Source organism: Pygoscelis adeliae, unplaced genomic scaffold (assembly GCF_000699105.1).
Source record: "Pygoscelis adeliae isolate BGI_AS28 unplaced genomic scaffold, ASM69910v1 Scaffold93, whole genome shotgun sequence".
NCBI classification, from domain to species: Eukaryota; Metazoa; Chordata; class Aves; order Sphenisciformes; family Spheniscidae; genus Pygoscelis; species Pygoscelis adeliae.
The window spans coordinates 1,433,088-1,449,296 of record NW_008824469.1 but is presented as its reverse complement, the minus strand read 5'-3'; the positions used below and the strand labels follow the sequence as shown (position 1 = coordinate 1,449,296).

At 37.7% G+C, this 16,209-nt stretch overlaps 1 protein-coding gene across 2 annotated transcripts; it reads left to right on the top strand.

The window, feature by feature from the left end:
• Positions 1 to 31: 31 nt before the first annotated feature.
• RSRC2 (arginine/serine-rich coiled-coil 2) lies at positions 32 to 15,361 on the top strand. Of its 2 annotated transcripts, none has more exons than XM_009321197.1 (10): positions 32 to 145; positions 3,151 to 3,307; positions 3,908 to 3,951; positions 6,562 to 6,752; positions 7,748 to 7,891; positions 11,635 to 11,748; positions 11,845 to 11,924; positions 12,612 to 12,844; positions 14,083 to 14,172; positions 14,716 to 15,361. In XM_009321197.1, exons 1-10 carry the CDS (start codon positions 140 to 142, stop codon positions 14,893 to 14,895), a joined length of 1,239 nt encoding a protein of 412 aa, XP_009319472.1. In that variant the 5' UTR covers positions 32 to 139; the 3' UTR covers positions 14,896 to 15,361. The 2 variants fall into 2 exon arrangements, with proteins under 2 accessions (XP_009319472.1, XP_009319473.1); XM_009321198.1 differs by lacking the exon at positions 32 to 145 and adding an exon at positions 4,851 to 4,928 and having other exon boundaries at positions 3,264 to 3,307; positions 6,540 to 6,752.
• The last annotated feature ends 848 nt before the right edge of the window (positions 15,362 to 16,209 follow it).

Here is a 16,209-nt window from a genome sequence, read left to right as displayed (position 1 = left end):
TACATCCGGGCGCCTGAAGGCGAGAGGGAGGGCGGGGCGTGTCGCCTCGGTTCGCGAGCGCTACGGCCGCGGCTGCTGCGGGAGGTTGAGCCCCTTGTGAGGAGTTGTTGAGGGGGAGCGACGTCCCGGGCGCTCGGTCATGGCGGTAAGCGGTGTTCGCTGCCGGGATTTTTGCAGGGAGCCGAATTGGGAAGGAGGGGGAGGGGGGTTGCCGGGGGGCGGGAGGGGAGAGCGTGTGAGATGGGGAGGGCTGGGTCGGGAAGCCGTGTGCGCGGAGAGACAAAATGGCGCCCGCCGCTCCTTTGCTTGCCGGCGCCATGATGGGCCTCGGGGAGGGGGTGGCCGCTTTTCACCCATTACTTCTCTCCGTGTTTCCAGAAGTTTCTGTTTCATTTCTCTGGGCTTAGAGAGAAGCGAAGAAGCCTTGTGACCGAGGCCCTGTCGTTTCCTAGTTGGGGAGAGGAGTATTGTGGCTATAGGAGCGGGCGTTTCTCAGAGGGACTGTGGGGCGCAGGTTCCCTGGGAGGGGATCGATTTGGTGGATGGGCCATGCTCAGTTTTCGTTCATGTAGCTTTCCCGGTCCTATTATTTTTCTTTGTGTTTGGTCACTGGCCTGCTGTTTTCAGCGTCGTCTTGCACTCAGTGGTTAATTATTTGCCCTCATCCTCCTGTTTTTATGGTTAATATCGATAGGAAGCGCCTCTGCTGTAGTTACCGCTGTTCTTCATGTTCATACACGGCCTAAGAGTGTAGCTTTATTCTCTTAAAATTTACGGGCTAGTAACATATAAAGGTGTTTGTCCCATAATTGAGTTAAAGAACCAATAAGAGCAGTTATCAAACACGATGTAGTTAACTTTTTTCAAAAGTTATTAAATAGTCTTGAGTAGGGGAAAAAAAAACCAAACCGGACTCAAAAGTGATAAAACTCTTTAAAGTTGACTTTGAGTACTTTGCGGTGTTTAATCTGATATTTAAAGTTCTTGTCTTGAAAGTTTGACCAGTGGTGAAACAGAACAAGAGGACCATAAACTTCTGGAGAAAATGAATCCTTTTTTTTTTAATTATGCTTTTTCGGTTTATATAACTTAACCTGTTAAGAATAAGATAAATTTTTCTGTAAAAGGACTTGTAGAAATTATGGCCTTGTAGTTTTGCACCTAGATTATAGGTGCTATAGTTGAGGTTCCTCTAAAGTAGTAGGTGAGGGGCTTGCCAATCTAAGAACTGAGAATAGTCTCACTGAAGTCTGTCAGCCTTTTTTTTGCTGTCTGTGTTTTTGTGGAGTTGAGAGCTCTCTCTAAGGTGCAGTGCACAAGGGAATTAATGAGCAGCAATGTGTATAAATAACGAGACTGGTAGCCTTGGAAAATGTGGCAGTGGGCTCAATTTCAGTTGGGTACTACGTTTAAAAACCCAGTTAACTTAGAGTGTTAGCTGGTATTCTTCTTATCCTTCTCCAGTAACTTTGAAATGTAAATTTATAGAAATCTCAAAATTCCTTTGAAACTTCTTGTAGCTGAGTCTTTTGGAAACATAAGATGAAGAAGGGAGGGACTGAGTAGAAAGGGGGGAAGTGTAGATAAGCAGATGATAGATGTGGAATGGCTAAGATCAGTAATAGGGGAGTCAGTTCCTACTCTTTATCTAATGTCCTAAAGTTTTCAGGACAGTGGGTGGGATATCAATAGTATTCAGAAATGTCACTGAGACTATGGTTAAAGTTCTGCTGTAGATGCAGTCTTAAGTGGTTGGTGCTGTTGTCTATATGCTGGTGTGTTTTGAACTAGATATTGGTATACCATGTGAAGGGAGAAGTGGACAGCTGCTTTATCTCTCTTTAAGAGAGATTTTGCTATAGATGTATCTTTGTACAAATGCAAATTAATAAAGAATTGGGCAGACTAAACAGTAGTAGCTGAAATATAAATCCAAAGATTTAGCTGTAGCATGTTATGAAGAAAGTCTGCCATTAATACATGATACGTTAATGACAATCTGTAATATCTGTTGTGGTTTAAGAAAAATTAGCTGCTTTGTTTTCAAAGTAATGAATATAAATCAACATTTGAGAGGTTTTCACGTCTTGTTCAGTTTGCAAATAAAACTGCAGCTGGTAGAAAACCATGCAAGTTCGAGTCCTCTGCTATGCTAAATTATCTTAATGAATAGCATTTCTGGGCCAAATTGTGTCCTTAGTGAAATCTTCTGCAGCCGCACGATGTTCAGAAAGTTTGATTATAACTGCTATTTACATGATCAGAAGAAGACAGACAATGAATCTGTAAAGGCATTAATGAAAGTACATTCACCTTTTCAGTGTGTACTTTTTCTGTTCTGTTCCTTTTATTGCGTTGTACACCGGATGCACACATTTACTTCTCCCAGTGTTGGATCACAAAGCAGTCTTGACTGCTCTACGCAAGATAAGTTTCTCGGTTTAGTACTCCTAGGTCAAGGTTTAGAAGGAATGGAGGGAACATCTTGTTTTTTGTCATCTAAAAAAAAAGTGATACAGAAATTGTTGGGACAGGTGGATGTGACCTATATGTATTCTCATACAAATATGCGTTTTTGCATAGAGATACTGTTTGAGGTGTCTCGTTATTCAAATGTTAGCTGTCTAACACTAATACAATATACCTCATTTAATTTCTTTTCAAAGTTCATTCTGTACTTCAAAATACTGTGGGGGTTTTGTGCTATGCCTCAGTAATGCCCTGGCTTGTGAGATGACTTAGATCTGTTGGGATAGCATTGACCTTAAGTAATCTTAGTCATGTAAATGTTAAAAGGTAATTGACCTACAAACAACACCATTTAGAGAAAACTGTGGATCAGGTTTTAGTCTTACTGATATTCTCAAAAGCGCATGGAAACAGTAAAGTGCAGTCTAATGTAGTGGGAGAGCAAAATGTTACTATATATTAGTTCTGTTTATTAAAGTCTTAAAAAATCAATCTGTATGCAGTTACACAGTTCACTGCAAGTCTATCAAGCTATTGCCTAACTAATAATGGTATAGTTACTCATAAGATTGTCTTTACAGAAAATAATTTAAATTTGTCTTCAGAGGAAGTACTAAGTAAACTGTTTTTATTGTTTTTCAGTCCTAAGTTGTTCTTTAAACATTCTGTCTTCATGTGTAGGGTAGTGATACAGAACGAGATGGAGTAGCCCCAGAAAAGTCCTCTCCAGAAAGAGAGAAGAAAAAGGAACAATCAGATGCCTCTAGTTCTCCCAGAACATCAAAGCATCATTATTCAAGATCACGCTCACGGTCAAGGGAAAGAAGACGGAAGTCAGGTATGGTCTTCATATAAGCAAAGTTGCTTAGTAATGTTCTGGTGTATGCTTGTAGAACTGCAATCTCTTAAAGCCATTTTGGAAAAAATATACAGACTTAGCTCTAGTAGCTTGTTAGGATTGGGAAAAAATGAAGCTACTGATTTTGGTTTTGTACCTTAAATGTGTTATATTGAAACTCTACAATTCTAATGATAGAAGTGCTAAGGAAAAAGGTCTTGTCAGTGTTAAGGGGATGGGGGGTCAGGGACAACACCAAACAGAAAACCATACTGCTTGGTCTTCATTTTAATTTGATATGGTTAGACTGGGATACTTTTGCATGGTTATAACAAAAATAAGGTTACCTGGCTGAGGAATGTGATTGGAGTATTGGCATGGGCTAGTTTTTCACTGTCAGAGCTTAAATAAATGCAAACAAAGAACTAGGAATAACAGCTAGAGTTTGCTTTCTGCAGTAGATATTCGAATAGTGCTGTTTGTTTTCTAAATCTCTATTCTTGACTTCGGGGGGTGGAACAACTGAAAAGAACTAAAAGATTATAGCCAGCTGATCTCCTCTTTAACTTGGTAAATAACAATAAATGTTTTCTTCTCCAGATACTGAAGGAAGAAAACACAGAAGCCGGAGCAGAAGCAAAGAGGTAATTAACACTTTGTAGTGTTTAGGTAATTGTACAATACATCTTAAAAAGTATCTTGTAGTAATGCACATATGTGTAAACCTATATAAATGACTTTATGGTAAGTACAAGAAATTGGAAACCTTAAGCTTAAAAATGGATATGGAGATCCTTTCATAGTGAAGCATGATTGCAGCCATCATGTTGACAAGGTTTTATAGAAAATGCTTTCAGAGACTAGTAACTTAATTTTTTTATTTTTTTATTTTTTTTGGAAACAGCCAAAAGAAAGAATTCATGTGGAGAAGTAGAATGGTGTTCTTGATGACTTTGACAGAGCTTCCATTAACCGAAAGCCTTGGGTGGCTTTATTCCTGGCCAATGTTCAGGACTTTCAATGATGCATACCCATCTACTTAAGTATATTAAACATAATTCCCCACCTGACTGAGCTCTGTTTATTGCATCCTTTAATTGTAAAGACTGTCATAGCTTGACAAACAAGCTGAGTCAGCTGGAAACATGACAGTAGCAGCAAAAATTTCAGAGGGCTGTCTCTTTTTTTAAATAAATAAATATGTGTGTATATATATAGGGGAGTGAGAAGAGACAGCATCAATAATACCTTGAAAATAACTGGCTTACACACCAGAGAAGAGATGAAACGGGCAAACCAGGAGCATCGAAATAATCACAAAGAAGCTTAAGCCATGTGGGGCAATAGCCGGCTGGGTCAGATGAGGGACTTTTTAACTTTTAACCCGGGTCAGGAACTTCTCCTTCCCCCATTTCAATGGAAGCTCTGTTTAAAAAAGGAGGAAAAAAAAAAAAAGAGGAAAAAATAATCTAGGAGAGTTTTTGTGAAATTGAATATATTGTTTAGCTCACATGATAACATTTCTATAATAAATCATACTCAGCGTGCTAATGCGCGAAGAGACTGAACTGAAGACGCTGCAGACTCAGATAGCAAAATTATAAGCCTACTTCATGATAAGGTAACTATTAGTCATTCAAACTCATATTTCCCTTAAAAATATCTTAAATCCGTTATGGGATATAATGGTGGTTTATTACTAAGTGTGTGCCTGGAAGACGTGACTTTTAAAAAAAAAAAAAAATCTTTTTAATGTTTTTAAAAAAAAAAAGTCCTCGCTTAAAATTATGTCCAGTGTTTTGCCATGCTGTTGGATATAATCTTACACAACTTATTTAGCAATTTCTAAGTTTCACAGAGTGAACAGATGAGGAATAATGTCCCACAGTAGATTTACTGTTTTCATTCATTTGCAAGATTATGCTCTTTGTCTGTAGACTAAATACTGAATATCAGTAATTCTTTTTAATATGTATATCAGAACAACTACTTATGTAAATACATACTTAAAATTAAGGTACAGGTAACATCTCAAACTTCAGATGTGTTTTTATGTAGTAACTGATTATTCATGGAGTTAATAAAGTACTGTAAAAGCAGGAAAAATAGCATTATTGTATACTTGAACGATAATAAAATATATTTAGAAATGGATATATATTAATAAGGAGTTAGGCTTGGATAAAGGGATATAAGCTAATTATAGCATATTCTCTAGACTTGTTTCTCTTGAGGGAGAGTTATGATTATAGGAAAGGCTTTATGAGTAGTTAACAGATTTAGACATGCAAAAAAACCCTCTGAAGAACTGGGTTTTAGACTAAAATGAATGTATCATGCCTAAATTGTGACTTGAAACAAAACATTATTTAGACATAAGACTTAAGTGGGCTATGCTTTTATGCTAGAAAGGTTTCAGAATAAACTGGCTATATTAAGGTGTTGATGTCATGACTTAATCTCTGAGGAAAACACTGGCAAAAATGAGGCCTGACCTTGCTAAGTGTTTTTGGCATTGCAGCTATAAAAAGGAATCTTTTCTTAAGAGGCACTGCAGGAAAAATTGCAGTATAGTGGAGCAGCATATCTTTAATTTAAGTGGGAGGTCTCAGAGTGATGCATGTTAGTTTTAAATACTAAAGATGGGATGTCAACCATGTAACTTTTTACTTTGCTTTTTAAAAACTGTTGGAAGTTACTGACTGAAGAGAGTTTTGCTCTAAAAATTAATTATCTAATGATGGATAGAAAATTATTTTAGTTCTAAAAGTCAAATAGTATATGTCTGCAACTATGTGTGGATTTTAGTAACTTTCTACATGGTAGGCTTAGGCAAATATTAAATATTCACTACAAATGTGAGTGTATGTGTATATATATGGATATTTATAAATTGTCAGGTACTTAAAGATAGGTACTTCTTATGTGTTTGGAATGGAGACAGTAACTGAGAATGACAGTTTTTGTTACAATGCTGTGAACTCTTTATATGGAAACACTGTAAAGATACCTTTATGGATGCTTTAGAAATCCTTTAAACAGTGGGGAGGAGGGAAAAGGGGGAAAAATTAGCGTGCATTTGCAACTTTGGGTAGTTGGTGGCATTAGGTAAAATAGCCATCACTCATGATTGAGTCACACTCCTAAGGTTACTAATGTTGCATCACAACTTATCATTTTTTATCTTCTGATACCCATACTAACTCTCTTTGTTGCACTATTTTCCTGAAAGAACCAACTTCTTCTTAAAACAGGCAAGAAGACATGAATCCAAAGAGAAGGCCTCAAAGAAGCACAAATCTGAAGACCACAATGACAAAGAACATTCTTCTGACAAGGGAAGAGATAGCCTAAATTCATCTGAAAATGGTGAGGATAGACATAAACGCAAAGAGAGAAAATCATCAAGAGGGAGGAGTCATTCAAGATCCAGGTCTCGTGAAAGGTAAGTTGTTTTACATGATTATTCTTTAAGTGCATTTGCAAAAGCAGTGTTTGGAATTTGTGTAGACTTCTCAGCTAAGCTGAATTATATTACTGACCTAATTTAACTCTAAAGCACCAACTTATATTGGATGTTTCAGTTTTGGGTAGTGCGTTTGCTGCTACTTGGTTTTCTTCAGATTGGTTCTGAGTAAAAGTACAAAATATCTCTTAAGGCTTTATATAGGTGATCTGTCTCATGTTTATAAATAGTATACAGAGTATACAAAAACTTATAAACAGAGTGTATTAAGTGTTCCCTGTTGTCAGTGACAGGAAAGAAAGTACACTTTAGCAATGTCATGGCTTTTTACCTCCTAAATCAAGAACTTACCCAGAGACGATGCTGTCTAAGCCTCCTTGCATGGTAGGCCACCTAGCACACTCTCATGGTAGGAGAATTGCTTGGGACAAATAGGTTGCTGCCAGCAGAACTTTTCAGCCATCTCTGCTCATAGCTGAGGGATCTGTAGCAAACATGACAGCAAGCGACAGGCTTCAGCTAATAATACGCTGAGGGGTTGTGTGTGACTCACAAGCTGAAATTTGGGCATCTCTTCCCTAAGGTATTGGAATACCATGGGGAGGGGGAGAGTTTTGTTGCCTTGAATTTAAGACTCCTGCATCAGATTAGTTTGGCTGTGTATTTGTTTTGAGATGTGCACTTTAATGAACAAGTGAAAATAGCTATATTGATGAGTATGATTGTTTATGTAAACACTGCGTAACTCACTTGTCTGTTGTGGCTGGTGGTAGTGTTTGGTTCCTTTCCCATTTCATCTCCTAGTCTTACAACTTAAACTGTTCCAGGCATGAACTCTTCTGTGTGTAGTTTGCAGTCTCCCCACCCTGCCTGATGCATTTTGCCCTGTGGTGACGAACCTGTATGTAAGTCCTTAAGTAGAAACTGAATTTAAATATGAGAATATATGTAAGAATTTGGGACATGTGTTTCAGACGTCATCGTAGTAGAAGTCGTGATAGGAAAAAATCCCGATCTCGCAGCAGAGAGAGAAAACGACGTATAAGATCTCGTTCTAGATCAAGATCTAGACACAGACATAGAAGTAGAAGTAAAAGCAGAACTAGGAGTAGAAGCAGGTAAGTGTTAACTTCCACGTACACTTAGTGGTGGTGTTTGGTTGAATGTTCTGTGGTGGGCTGATGTATAGAAGAATGATGGGCTTGCCAGTTAATGCCTATTCAGTGTAACTAAATGCGTTTGGCTTTTTCTCAGCTGTATTGATACAGTGGGTTAAGGACTGGGTAGTTTGCATACACTTACAGAAACATTTGTCCTAGACAGCTTAAGTGTCTCAGATTCCTGGCTTTTCATAGCATGATTTCATGTTAGCAATTAGAAATGCTTAACTAGTTGTTTTGTGGGTATCTTATAAAACCACCATTTTAGAACTTTTGACTGATAAAGTAGAAGGAAAGTAAATAACTTAATATTTTGAGTAGTAGTGATTACCACAGTTAAAGCTCTTTTGGGTTTCTTACAGCACAACTGAATTTACTATTTTAAATAGGATATTTAAATGATATTGAAGTGGGAAAAACTGAAGAAAAAGATACAACTAACACTTTGATGTGTTGATACAAGAATAATGTGGTTGGCAAAGCACAAATTGAAAAATACTATTGTATTTATTTCTTTTTGTTTGTGTATATGTCACAAAAGGGAATTTTAATTGGAAATCACAGGCTGTCAGAGCAGATACACTTATCAGAAGTTAGTCCTGATCAGCTCCATAAAGTTTATGTAAAAACTTGTCTTGTCTGCCAACTAGCACAGTTAGTGTAGTGTTAAGATGAATTTTGAGTCAGATGGACTATTTCTGATCTGAATGTACTATTCTGTGTTAGTGATTACCAACTCCTATTTGTCAAGTTCAACATGAGAATATTTATCATGTTAATTTTTCTCTCTATCTTGGGTGCTTCCGTTTCTTCCTCAAACTTAAATTCTAGAAGCACAGGTTGAAACACTCTAGCTAGACACATACTGGCTTATTCTGGGTCTGTTTGACAGAGTTGAGATCCATGCCTTAACCTCAACTCTAGCATATTCCAGGTTTCATCACTGTATAGAAATTAATATTTTCCAATACTGATGAATCATTCAGTATTTTGGATTAGAGTTCTGAGTCTATTTGTATGTGTCACCTGTGCATTCTTAATGCCCTGTAGGATTTTCTGAATGAGTAAGCTGAAATATGATGTAATGACCACTACAGTTGTGTTTTTTCCCACCTACTTGTTTAAAGTAAAACAAGTAGTTTGAATGCAAATTGGTGTCCCTTCAGAGCTCCCAAGAAAAGTGTTGCCAGTGTTCCAGTTCATTTAGCAGTATTTTCACTAGAGTATTTTAAATTGCATATTTAAAGGGTGTAGAAGTTGGTTATGACTACTCAACATTACGGTGGATCATTGGAGACTTAAGAATCTAGCACACTCGTGTAATACTACAACATCACTTGTGAAACTGTTAAGAAGACTTAATCTTTCTGAAGAACTAGGTGAATTACATGGTTTGTGTCATATTTTATTTTGGCATGCACTTTCTTCCAAACTTTCAGCTGGGGTGAGTAGAGCTGGATCTTTGATTGGTGTACATTTTACTTGCATTTAATGGTGTTTAAGCCACCTTCAGCATGATGTGTAAAGGCTTCAGTTCCCCATTTTTTCCAGTTATTATAAGTGATGTGCACTTACTGTTTTTGAAAGTCACTTTGAACATTTTGTGTTTAATGACTCCATGAAAAGTTCACATCCCAGAATAGTTTTTTGCTTCTGCAGTAGAATTCAAATTACCTGAACAGCAGATGTGGGAAGAAAAAGTAAGGGATAGTGATAGCTTAGGAATTTCTTCAACTGAAAACATGCCTTGTTGGATAGTGATGGACATACTGCAAGAATCCATTTCTTCTAAGTACTGTTTTGTCTCGCAAATCCTAGAGAAGGAAAACAAGTGAGGCATAAGACTCTTCTAACAGTAGCTAGAACACTTGCATCAAGTTCTGGGCTCAGGTGAAGCCTTTGGAAAGAGAATTACGGAGCAAGCCTTAAGGAGAACCTTTCACAAGCCAAATAAACATGATGTGGAAACCTACCCTGTTAAAACCCAACTGAAATTAATTCCCTCATTCATGAAAGGCAATATTTGTTGTGTTACAGTTAACAGGCTATGACAGAAGCATTTGTAAATAGCAGAGCTTGATCTTCTCTTGATGGTTCTTTGCATAATCTCAAGCTCACGTTTTCAAGTGATCTGTCCTCACTAGCATTTAAACTGATCTTTTTGTTCTGTGAGCGTGTAGACCCTCCTGGCAGTTCTTTTGTGATTAAGTGCTAGGTGGAAAACATGACACCATCTGCTTGTTTCAAATGGAAATACTTAAATACAAAAGCTCAAATATTTATTTCCTTGATGTTTACCAGTGCAATAAAGCATCAGACCAAAGACAAGACCAAACTACAATAGTCAGCACGGGAAAAATGAAGGTATCTTTGAAACATGCATTACATCTTATCTCAGGAATGCAGATCTGTCACTTCCCAGTGCCTGAATCTGCATCTTGTCATCTTCTATGAAAAGATAAGTCTCGCCTCCTTTGTATTCTACCAGATTTGTCATGTAAACAAGGATCTCTTTTTGTAACTTCAGTCTACATTTCATAATGTTTGTAGATGCTGCCCAAGTTGCAAACAGAAGAAACAGAATACCTGAATGCCATTTAAAGTGGCTGTTGTCAAGTTAGCTATTATCTCAAATGGTTGATAATAACATTTAAGTATAAAATTGCAGAAACATCTTTGTGCATCTCAACTTACTGTTTATGGCAAATCTGGGAAAAATGTGAGTGATATCTCCTGTAATTTAAGCTTTGTTGGACACTTCCAGTATCTGTGACTTCTTTGTTTATAACATCAGTGTCGGGGATAAACCCTTATCTCTTGTAATGTAGATACTAATGATCCTGGCAAAGAGAAATACTGCTAATAGTACTTCATGTGTGTATTTTGAGCGGCTATTGCTTAGATGGGACTAGATGTATATGTCATAAGAGCAACTTCTACTTGCGAGGAGGTGGGGAGAAGGTTACTAAAGGAGTATTGAACTGAATATATTTGTATTTTGCTTAAAAATCTATTTTAACTGGGTTCTTCTTAGATTTTTCAGGCTTTAGGTAATGCATGCTTCATAGTTCTCTGCACAGTACTGTCCTTCTCAAGAGCAAACCTGAGACAAATACGTGTTTAAACCAGCTCTCCCATTTAGTTTGATAGCCTCCCTCAAGCAGTTGTCCAAAGCACATTTAGCGAAGAGTATACAGAGGGGAGAGAAATAGTAATTTCCCCGAGTACTATTCCAGTTTTTAAATCAGGCCTCTTCAAAATGCTCATTTTTAACATAATTATAGCGCTGTGAGGTCTCTCATGGTTTTAAAGCATTCTTGTAACTTGATCCGTTTTACAGTTTTCTTGCAGTTGCCTTTACTGAAAGTTACATGATGTTTTTTCTTGTTAGGTTTTAGAATGAAAATCTCTAGAGCAGATCTGTTTGTTCTAATCACTAAGTATAAGAGGGTAAATGAATACCCGGAATTACACATTCTGTTACATCTTGCAATTGGAAATCTTCAGTTTTAGCTTTGTCTTGTTACAAGGCAAGTGTGACTGTTACACTGTCCTAATATAATCTCTGTGAAAGATGTTCTTGAGAGCTCTCCAAATTAATCGTTAAGCAATTTTTCAGAGTTGTGATTAAATACTTTATGGAATGTTAAGGTATATATGTACCTTCATTGTTTTAGCAACTCTGTTAAATTTGGTTACAGAGAGCGAAAGAAGAGAATTGAAAAGCCACTTTTTTTGCATAGCCGGAGTCCGAGTCCGCCACCTTTTCGGGGACGAAATACAGCTATGGATGCACAGGAAGCGTTAGCCAGAAGGTCAGAAATTTTTACTATTTTAATGATATGTGACATTAATAAGCTGCTGCTGTTGATTTTGCATGTCTAAAAATTTTTATTCTCATCTACTTCTAGACTGGAAAGAGCAAAGAAACTGCAAGAACAGAGAGAGAAAGAAATGGTTGAAAAACAAAAGCAACAGGAAATGGCTGCAGGTAGTCCACGTATATTACATTAATTCCTAAACAATAGTGTGAGTGCAAGATAGTGTAGACTTATGTGCTGAGTGTTCCAGTCCTGTCCAACAGCTGTGCAGGTTGTCTGTATAATTGTTAACGTGGTCCATATGTAAGAACCACAACTAGAACTAGGAAATGATTGAAAAACCAAACCAAAAAAACCAACCAAAAACATAAATGCCAACAAAAACGATCAGATTTCTTACCACTTAGCAAGTATACAACAAAAATGTTGTATGTTAGGCTGGTAAATTATTTTGTGATGGTCATTGGACCCTTTATGCATCGTTAAGCAAGAGTTTGAAAGCTATTACCAGCTCAGGGGTATTTAGGAGCATGAGGTACATTAGTTTCACTTTAGTTCTGGTTGACTAAAACTATTGGAGACTTGTTTCTTAATTTATGAATAACATGGATTTTGTCATGCATTTGTTGCTTGGACATTTTCAACTTATTTCTGATGAAGGGAAGCGTTTGGGGTTTTTGTTTTGTGGGGTTTGTTTTTGAGGTTTTGGTTGGGGGTTTTATTTGTGTGTCTCTGGTTTTTTGGTAGCTGGGGGGGGCTGTTTTTTTTGGGGGTGTGGGTTTTTTTGGTTTGGTTTTTTTTTGTTTTCAAAAAAGTCTGAACTTCTTGTCTGACAGCAAGTTACCTTTCTTCTTCAGCGGCTGCAGCCACTGGAGGTTCTGTTATTAATGTTGCTGCTCTTCTGGCATCGGGAACACAAGTAACTCCTCAAATAGCAATGGCAGCTCAAATGGCAGCACTACAAGCAAAAGCACTAGCAGAGACTGGAATAGCTGTACCTAGCTATTATAACCCAGCAGCAGTGAATCCAATGAAATTTGCTGAGCAAGAGAAAAAGCGGAAGATGCTTTGGCAAGGCAAAAAGGAAGGGGTAATGTTGTCTTTTCTTACTTTCATAAAACTTGTTTGGAAACATCTTGCACTCAGACAGTTTAAGGATGCTTATTGACGTTCTTTCCAGCAAAATTACTTTCATACCTGTTAGGAAGTTTCCCTGTTAACAGCAGCCCAAGGTGAAACTTCAGGAGTGAAAAGACTAAGATAACTAGACCTTCAATGACAAATGGTTGTGACACAAGCCTTAGGAAAACTCCTAATGTCATAAAACTTAGAGATATAATTGGATCTTAATGTTACTTTTGTCAGTTTGCCTACAACTTGCAACTAAATATCAAATACAGATGGTCTGTTTTTACTGAAAAGTGATGGCTAAGCTATAGAAACCGTAATTGACCACTCCTTTCTGTGACGGTAGAGATTTTTCATTTGACTGTTGTATCCTGTCCAATTCCAGACTTTACAAACAAGTCTGCAAACCTTGCTAGTAACTTTTCAGGAGTAGAGTAATGCATTACTAACACTAACAAGTTATAAATACAAATAAGCCTTCAGACTTTTATGCTGTGTCAAATAAATGCTCTTGCAATTAGTCAAGTACAGGCCACCAAATAAAAAAGGCTCCTGTGGCAGTTGCTTTTTCAGAAAGCCGCTGGATTTGAGTACGGGTTTTGCCTGCTGATACTATGGAAAAATTGGTGCTTTAATATTTGTATTTTTGTCTTTCAATGCTATGCTAGTATGGAAGTGTGTTTGTTACATTAGATTAATTATCATCATGTGTCTGTTATGTAACAAGCTCACTTAGCTTTTCACAGACTGTTTCATACGATGTGAAAAACTGGAACTGGTTCACGTGGCATTGGTGGGAGGCAAAAGGGAGGGAAGAAGAAACCCGAATGCTGTCTAAGCAGTTCTTCCTGAATTGTGCTGTATATTGCTTAATTGTAATAAGCAAACTCGTTTTTCCATAACTCACTTTAAGCATGTATTCTGACAAGGTTTCCAAACTTTATGGAAATGAGTACAATATATCCAAGTAAAGAGTATACCTCCATTTTGAAACCTATGGTTAAGCAGACTTCCCTCACAAAGAGTTTCTGTGAGGATGCTGCAGGAATCTCAGACATGACTTCGAAACCTCTTACTTCCAACTGTGCTATCGCTACACAGTGGGCTCATTTTTAATACTGCTTTTTTGCTTGCTGCTGTATTGTGGTATTAATGGAAACTTACGTAAAAAGGTGATACATCTTTTTTTAACTTGTACAGGATAAATCACAGTCTGCAGAAATATGGGAAAAATTAAATTTTGGAAACAAGGACCAAAACGTCAAATTCAGAAAACTGATGGGCATTAAGGTAAAGAGTTATGAATGTGTAATTAAGTTTATTTATTAGTTGTAAGATAGTGATTTCTTTTTTTATTTTAAAGTGTACCGTAACCAGTAAAGATGTTAAGTTAACCTGATACTACCTGATGTAGTTAAGAACTTTAAATATTTCTCATTAAATTTCACAAGCAGCATCTAAATCTGAATTCAATTCAAATTCTAGAATTTCATTATGTTTCTGGCTAACAAGGCAACTGTTATGGTCTGTAACAACAGTGGTAACTGTAACCAGTATTATAATCTGATAAACAGTATTGCTTCCTATGGATAAGTTAATTGGAGACAGTTATTCGAAGAAGTTAAAAAAACGAACTGAGTGAAGGCCTCTACATGTTTCTTGACAGTGAGAGGAAAGCTACCCTAGAATGTAACGGCAATAAAACCAAATGCTTGAATTCTTACTAGCTTTTGAAAACGACAAGGCAAAATTGTTATGTTTAGGACACCGGTAGTACATGAAAACGCTGCTTCCTACACAGCTAATACTTGTCTTCTTCTGTCTGGTTTCTAGAGTGAGGATGAAGCTGGCTGTAGTTCAGTTGATGAAGAGAGTTACAAAACGCTGAAACAACAGGAAGAGGTTTTCAGAAATCTAGATGCACAGTATGAAATGGCAAGATCACAGACTCATACGCAAAGAGGAATGGGATTGGGGTTTACATCTTCAATGCGAGGAATGGATGCAGTTTGAGGAGAAAAAAAAAAGGCAATTTTAAAGTTTGGGACTATGGAAGGTTCTTGTTCAACTGTTGGGTCCTTGTTCACCAAAAAGCTAGCATTCTAGCTTGCATGGGTGTTGCATTGACTTTAATTTATTGAAAAATACAATTTTTTTGTAAATATCAGATCAGTGATACTGGTGTTAGTGTTGTAATCAGGTTATACCCACTTCCATTAAACTTGACAGAACTATAGGAGGACAGTATTTTTTAGTTAAAGTTCTACTTTTCAAACCAAGCAGCAGATGGGATAAACTCATACATGGATATTTCGTGTCCACTGTCTTGTGTACTTTTGTACTTTAACCTTGTACAGTTATTTTCAATTCTTGAAACATGAAAGAAACATTGTGTAGATGTTATTTAGCGGTCTGGGCCAATAGGCACATAATCCAGTGCAAAAAACCTGGTTAATAATAAAGACATTTTTTCTCTAACATCTTTATGCTAATTAAGTTGTCTTTTGGGCCAAACTCTAAGGAAACTAGTTAAGAGATGTCAGGAAAACTTGAGAACTCAAAAACAGTGTGTGTTTTGCTTTGCTTATTTAGAAGTAGGATATTCCTAAAATAAGGAGATTTGCAGTATGGAGCACAACTCATGGCGATGAACGGTGAACTAATTTTCTTTTTTTTCCCCCCTATTGTTTAATTTGATACTCGCAAATTTTAGTAGAGAGAGAGGGATACAAAACCATTGGGGAGAAAGGTAGGATGTTGGAGCCCCTTGCTAATACTTCAGTACTTAAAAATACTGGAAAGCGTGTTGACTTTTTGTGGTAGGTTATGTAAGCTTGTCTTACAAGAATGCCTGTACCTGAGCACGTTAAACGCACAAGGCATTGCCTGAGCAGGAGCGTGACTCCTTTCCAGGGCAGGGTGCGGTTTGGATGGGGCCTTGCTGCAGCCAGCCTGCTTAAAAATACTCTTGTCCTACGCCCTGCTGCTTCCCTCTTTTTCTCTCCACCCCTGACCCCTCAGAAGAGGAAAAAAAAAAAAAAAAAAAAAAAAAATGAGGAATGCAGCAGATGGTTCCTGGAGGCAAGAGTCTGTCCGGAAAGCTGCTGGCCTCCCATTTTGGGGAGACTTGTCCTCCGCAGAACTACAGCTCCCGGCGTGCCCTGCGCCGCTGACAGCCCAGCACACACCGCGCCCGTCCGCAGAGGGTAGACTACATCTCCCAGCACGCACAGTGCCCTAGGCTGGGCGCTGACAGGGCAGGCTGCTGCCGTTGCATGCTGGGAGTTGTGGTCCTCCGGCTCCACAATAGGGCAAAGGCCCGCCCGG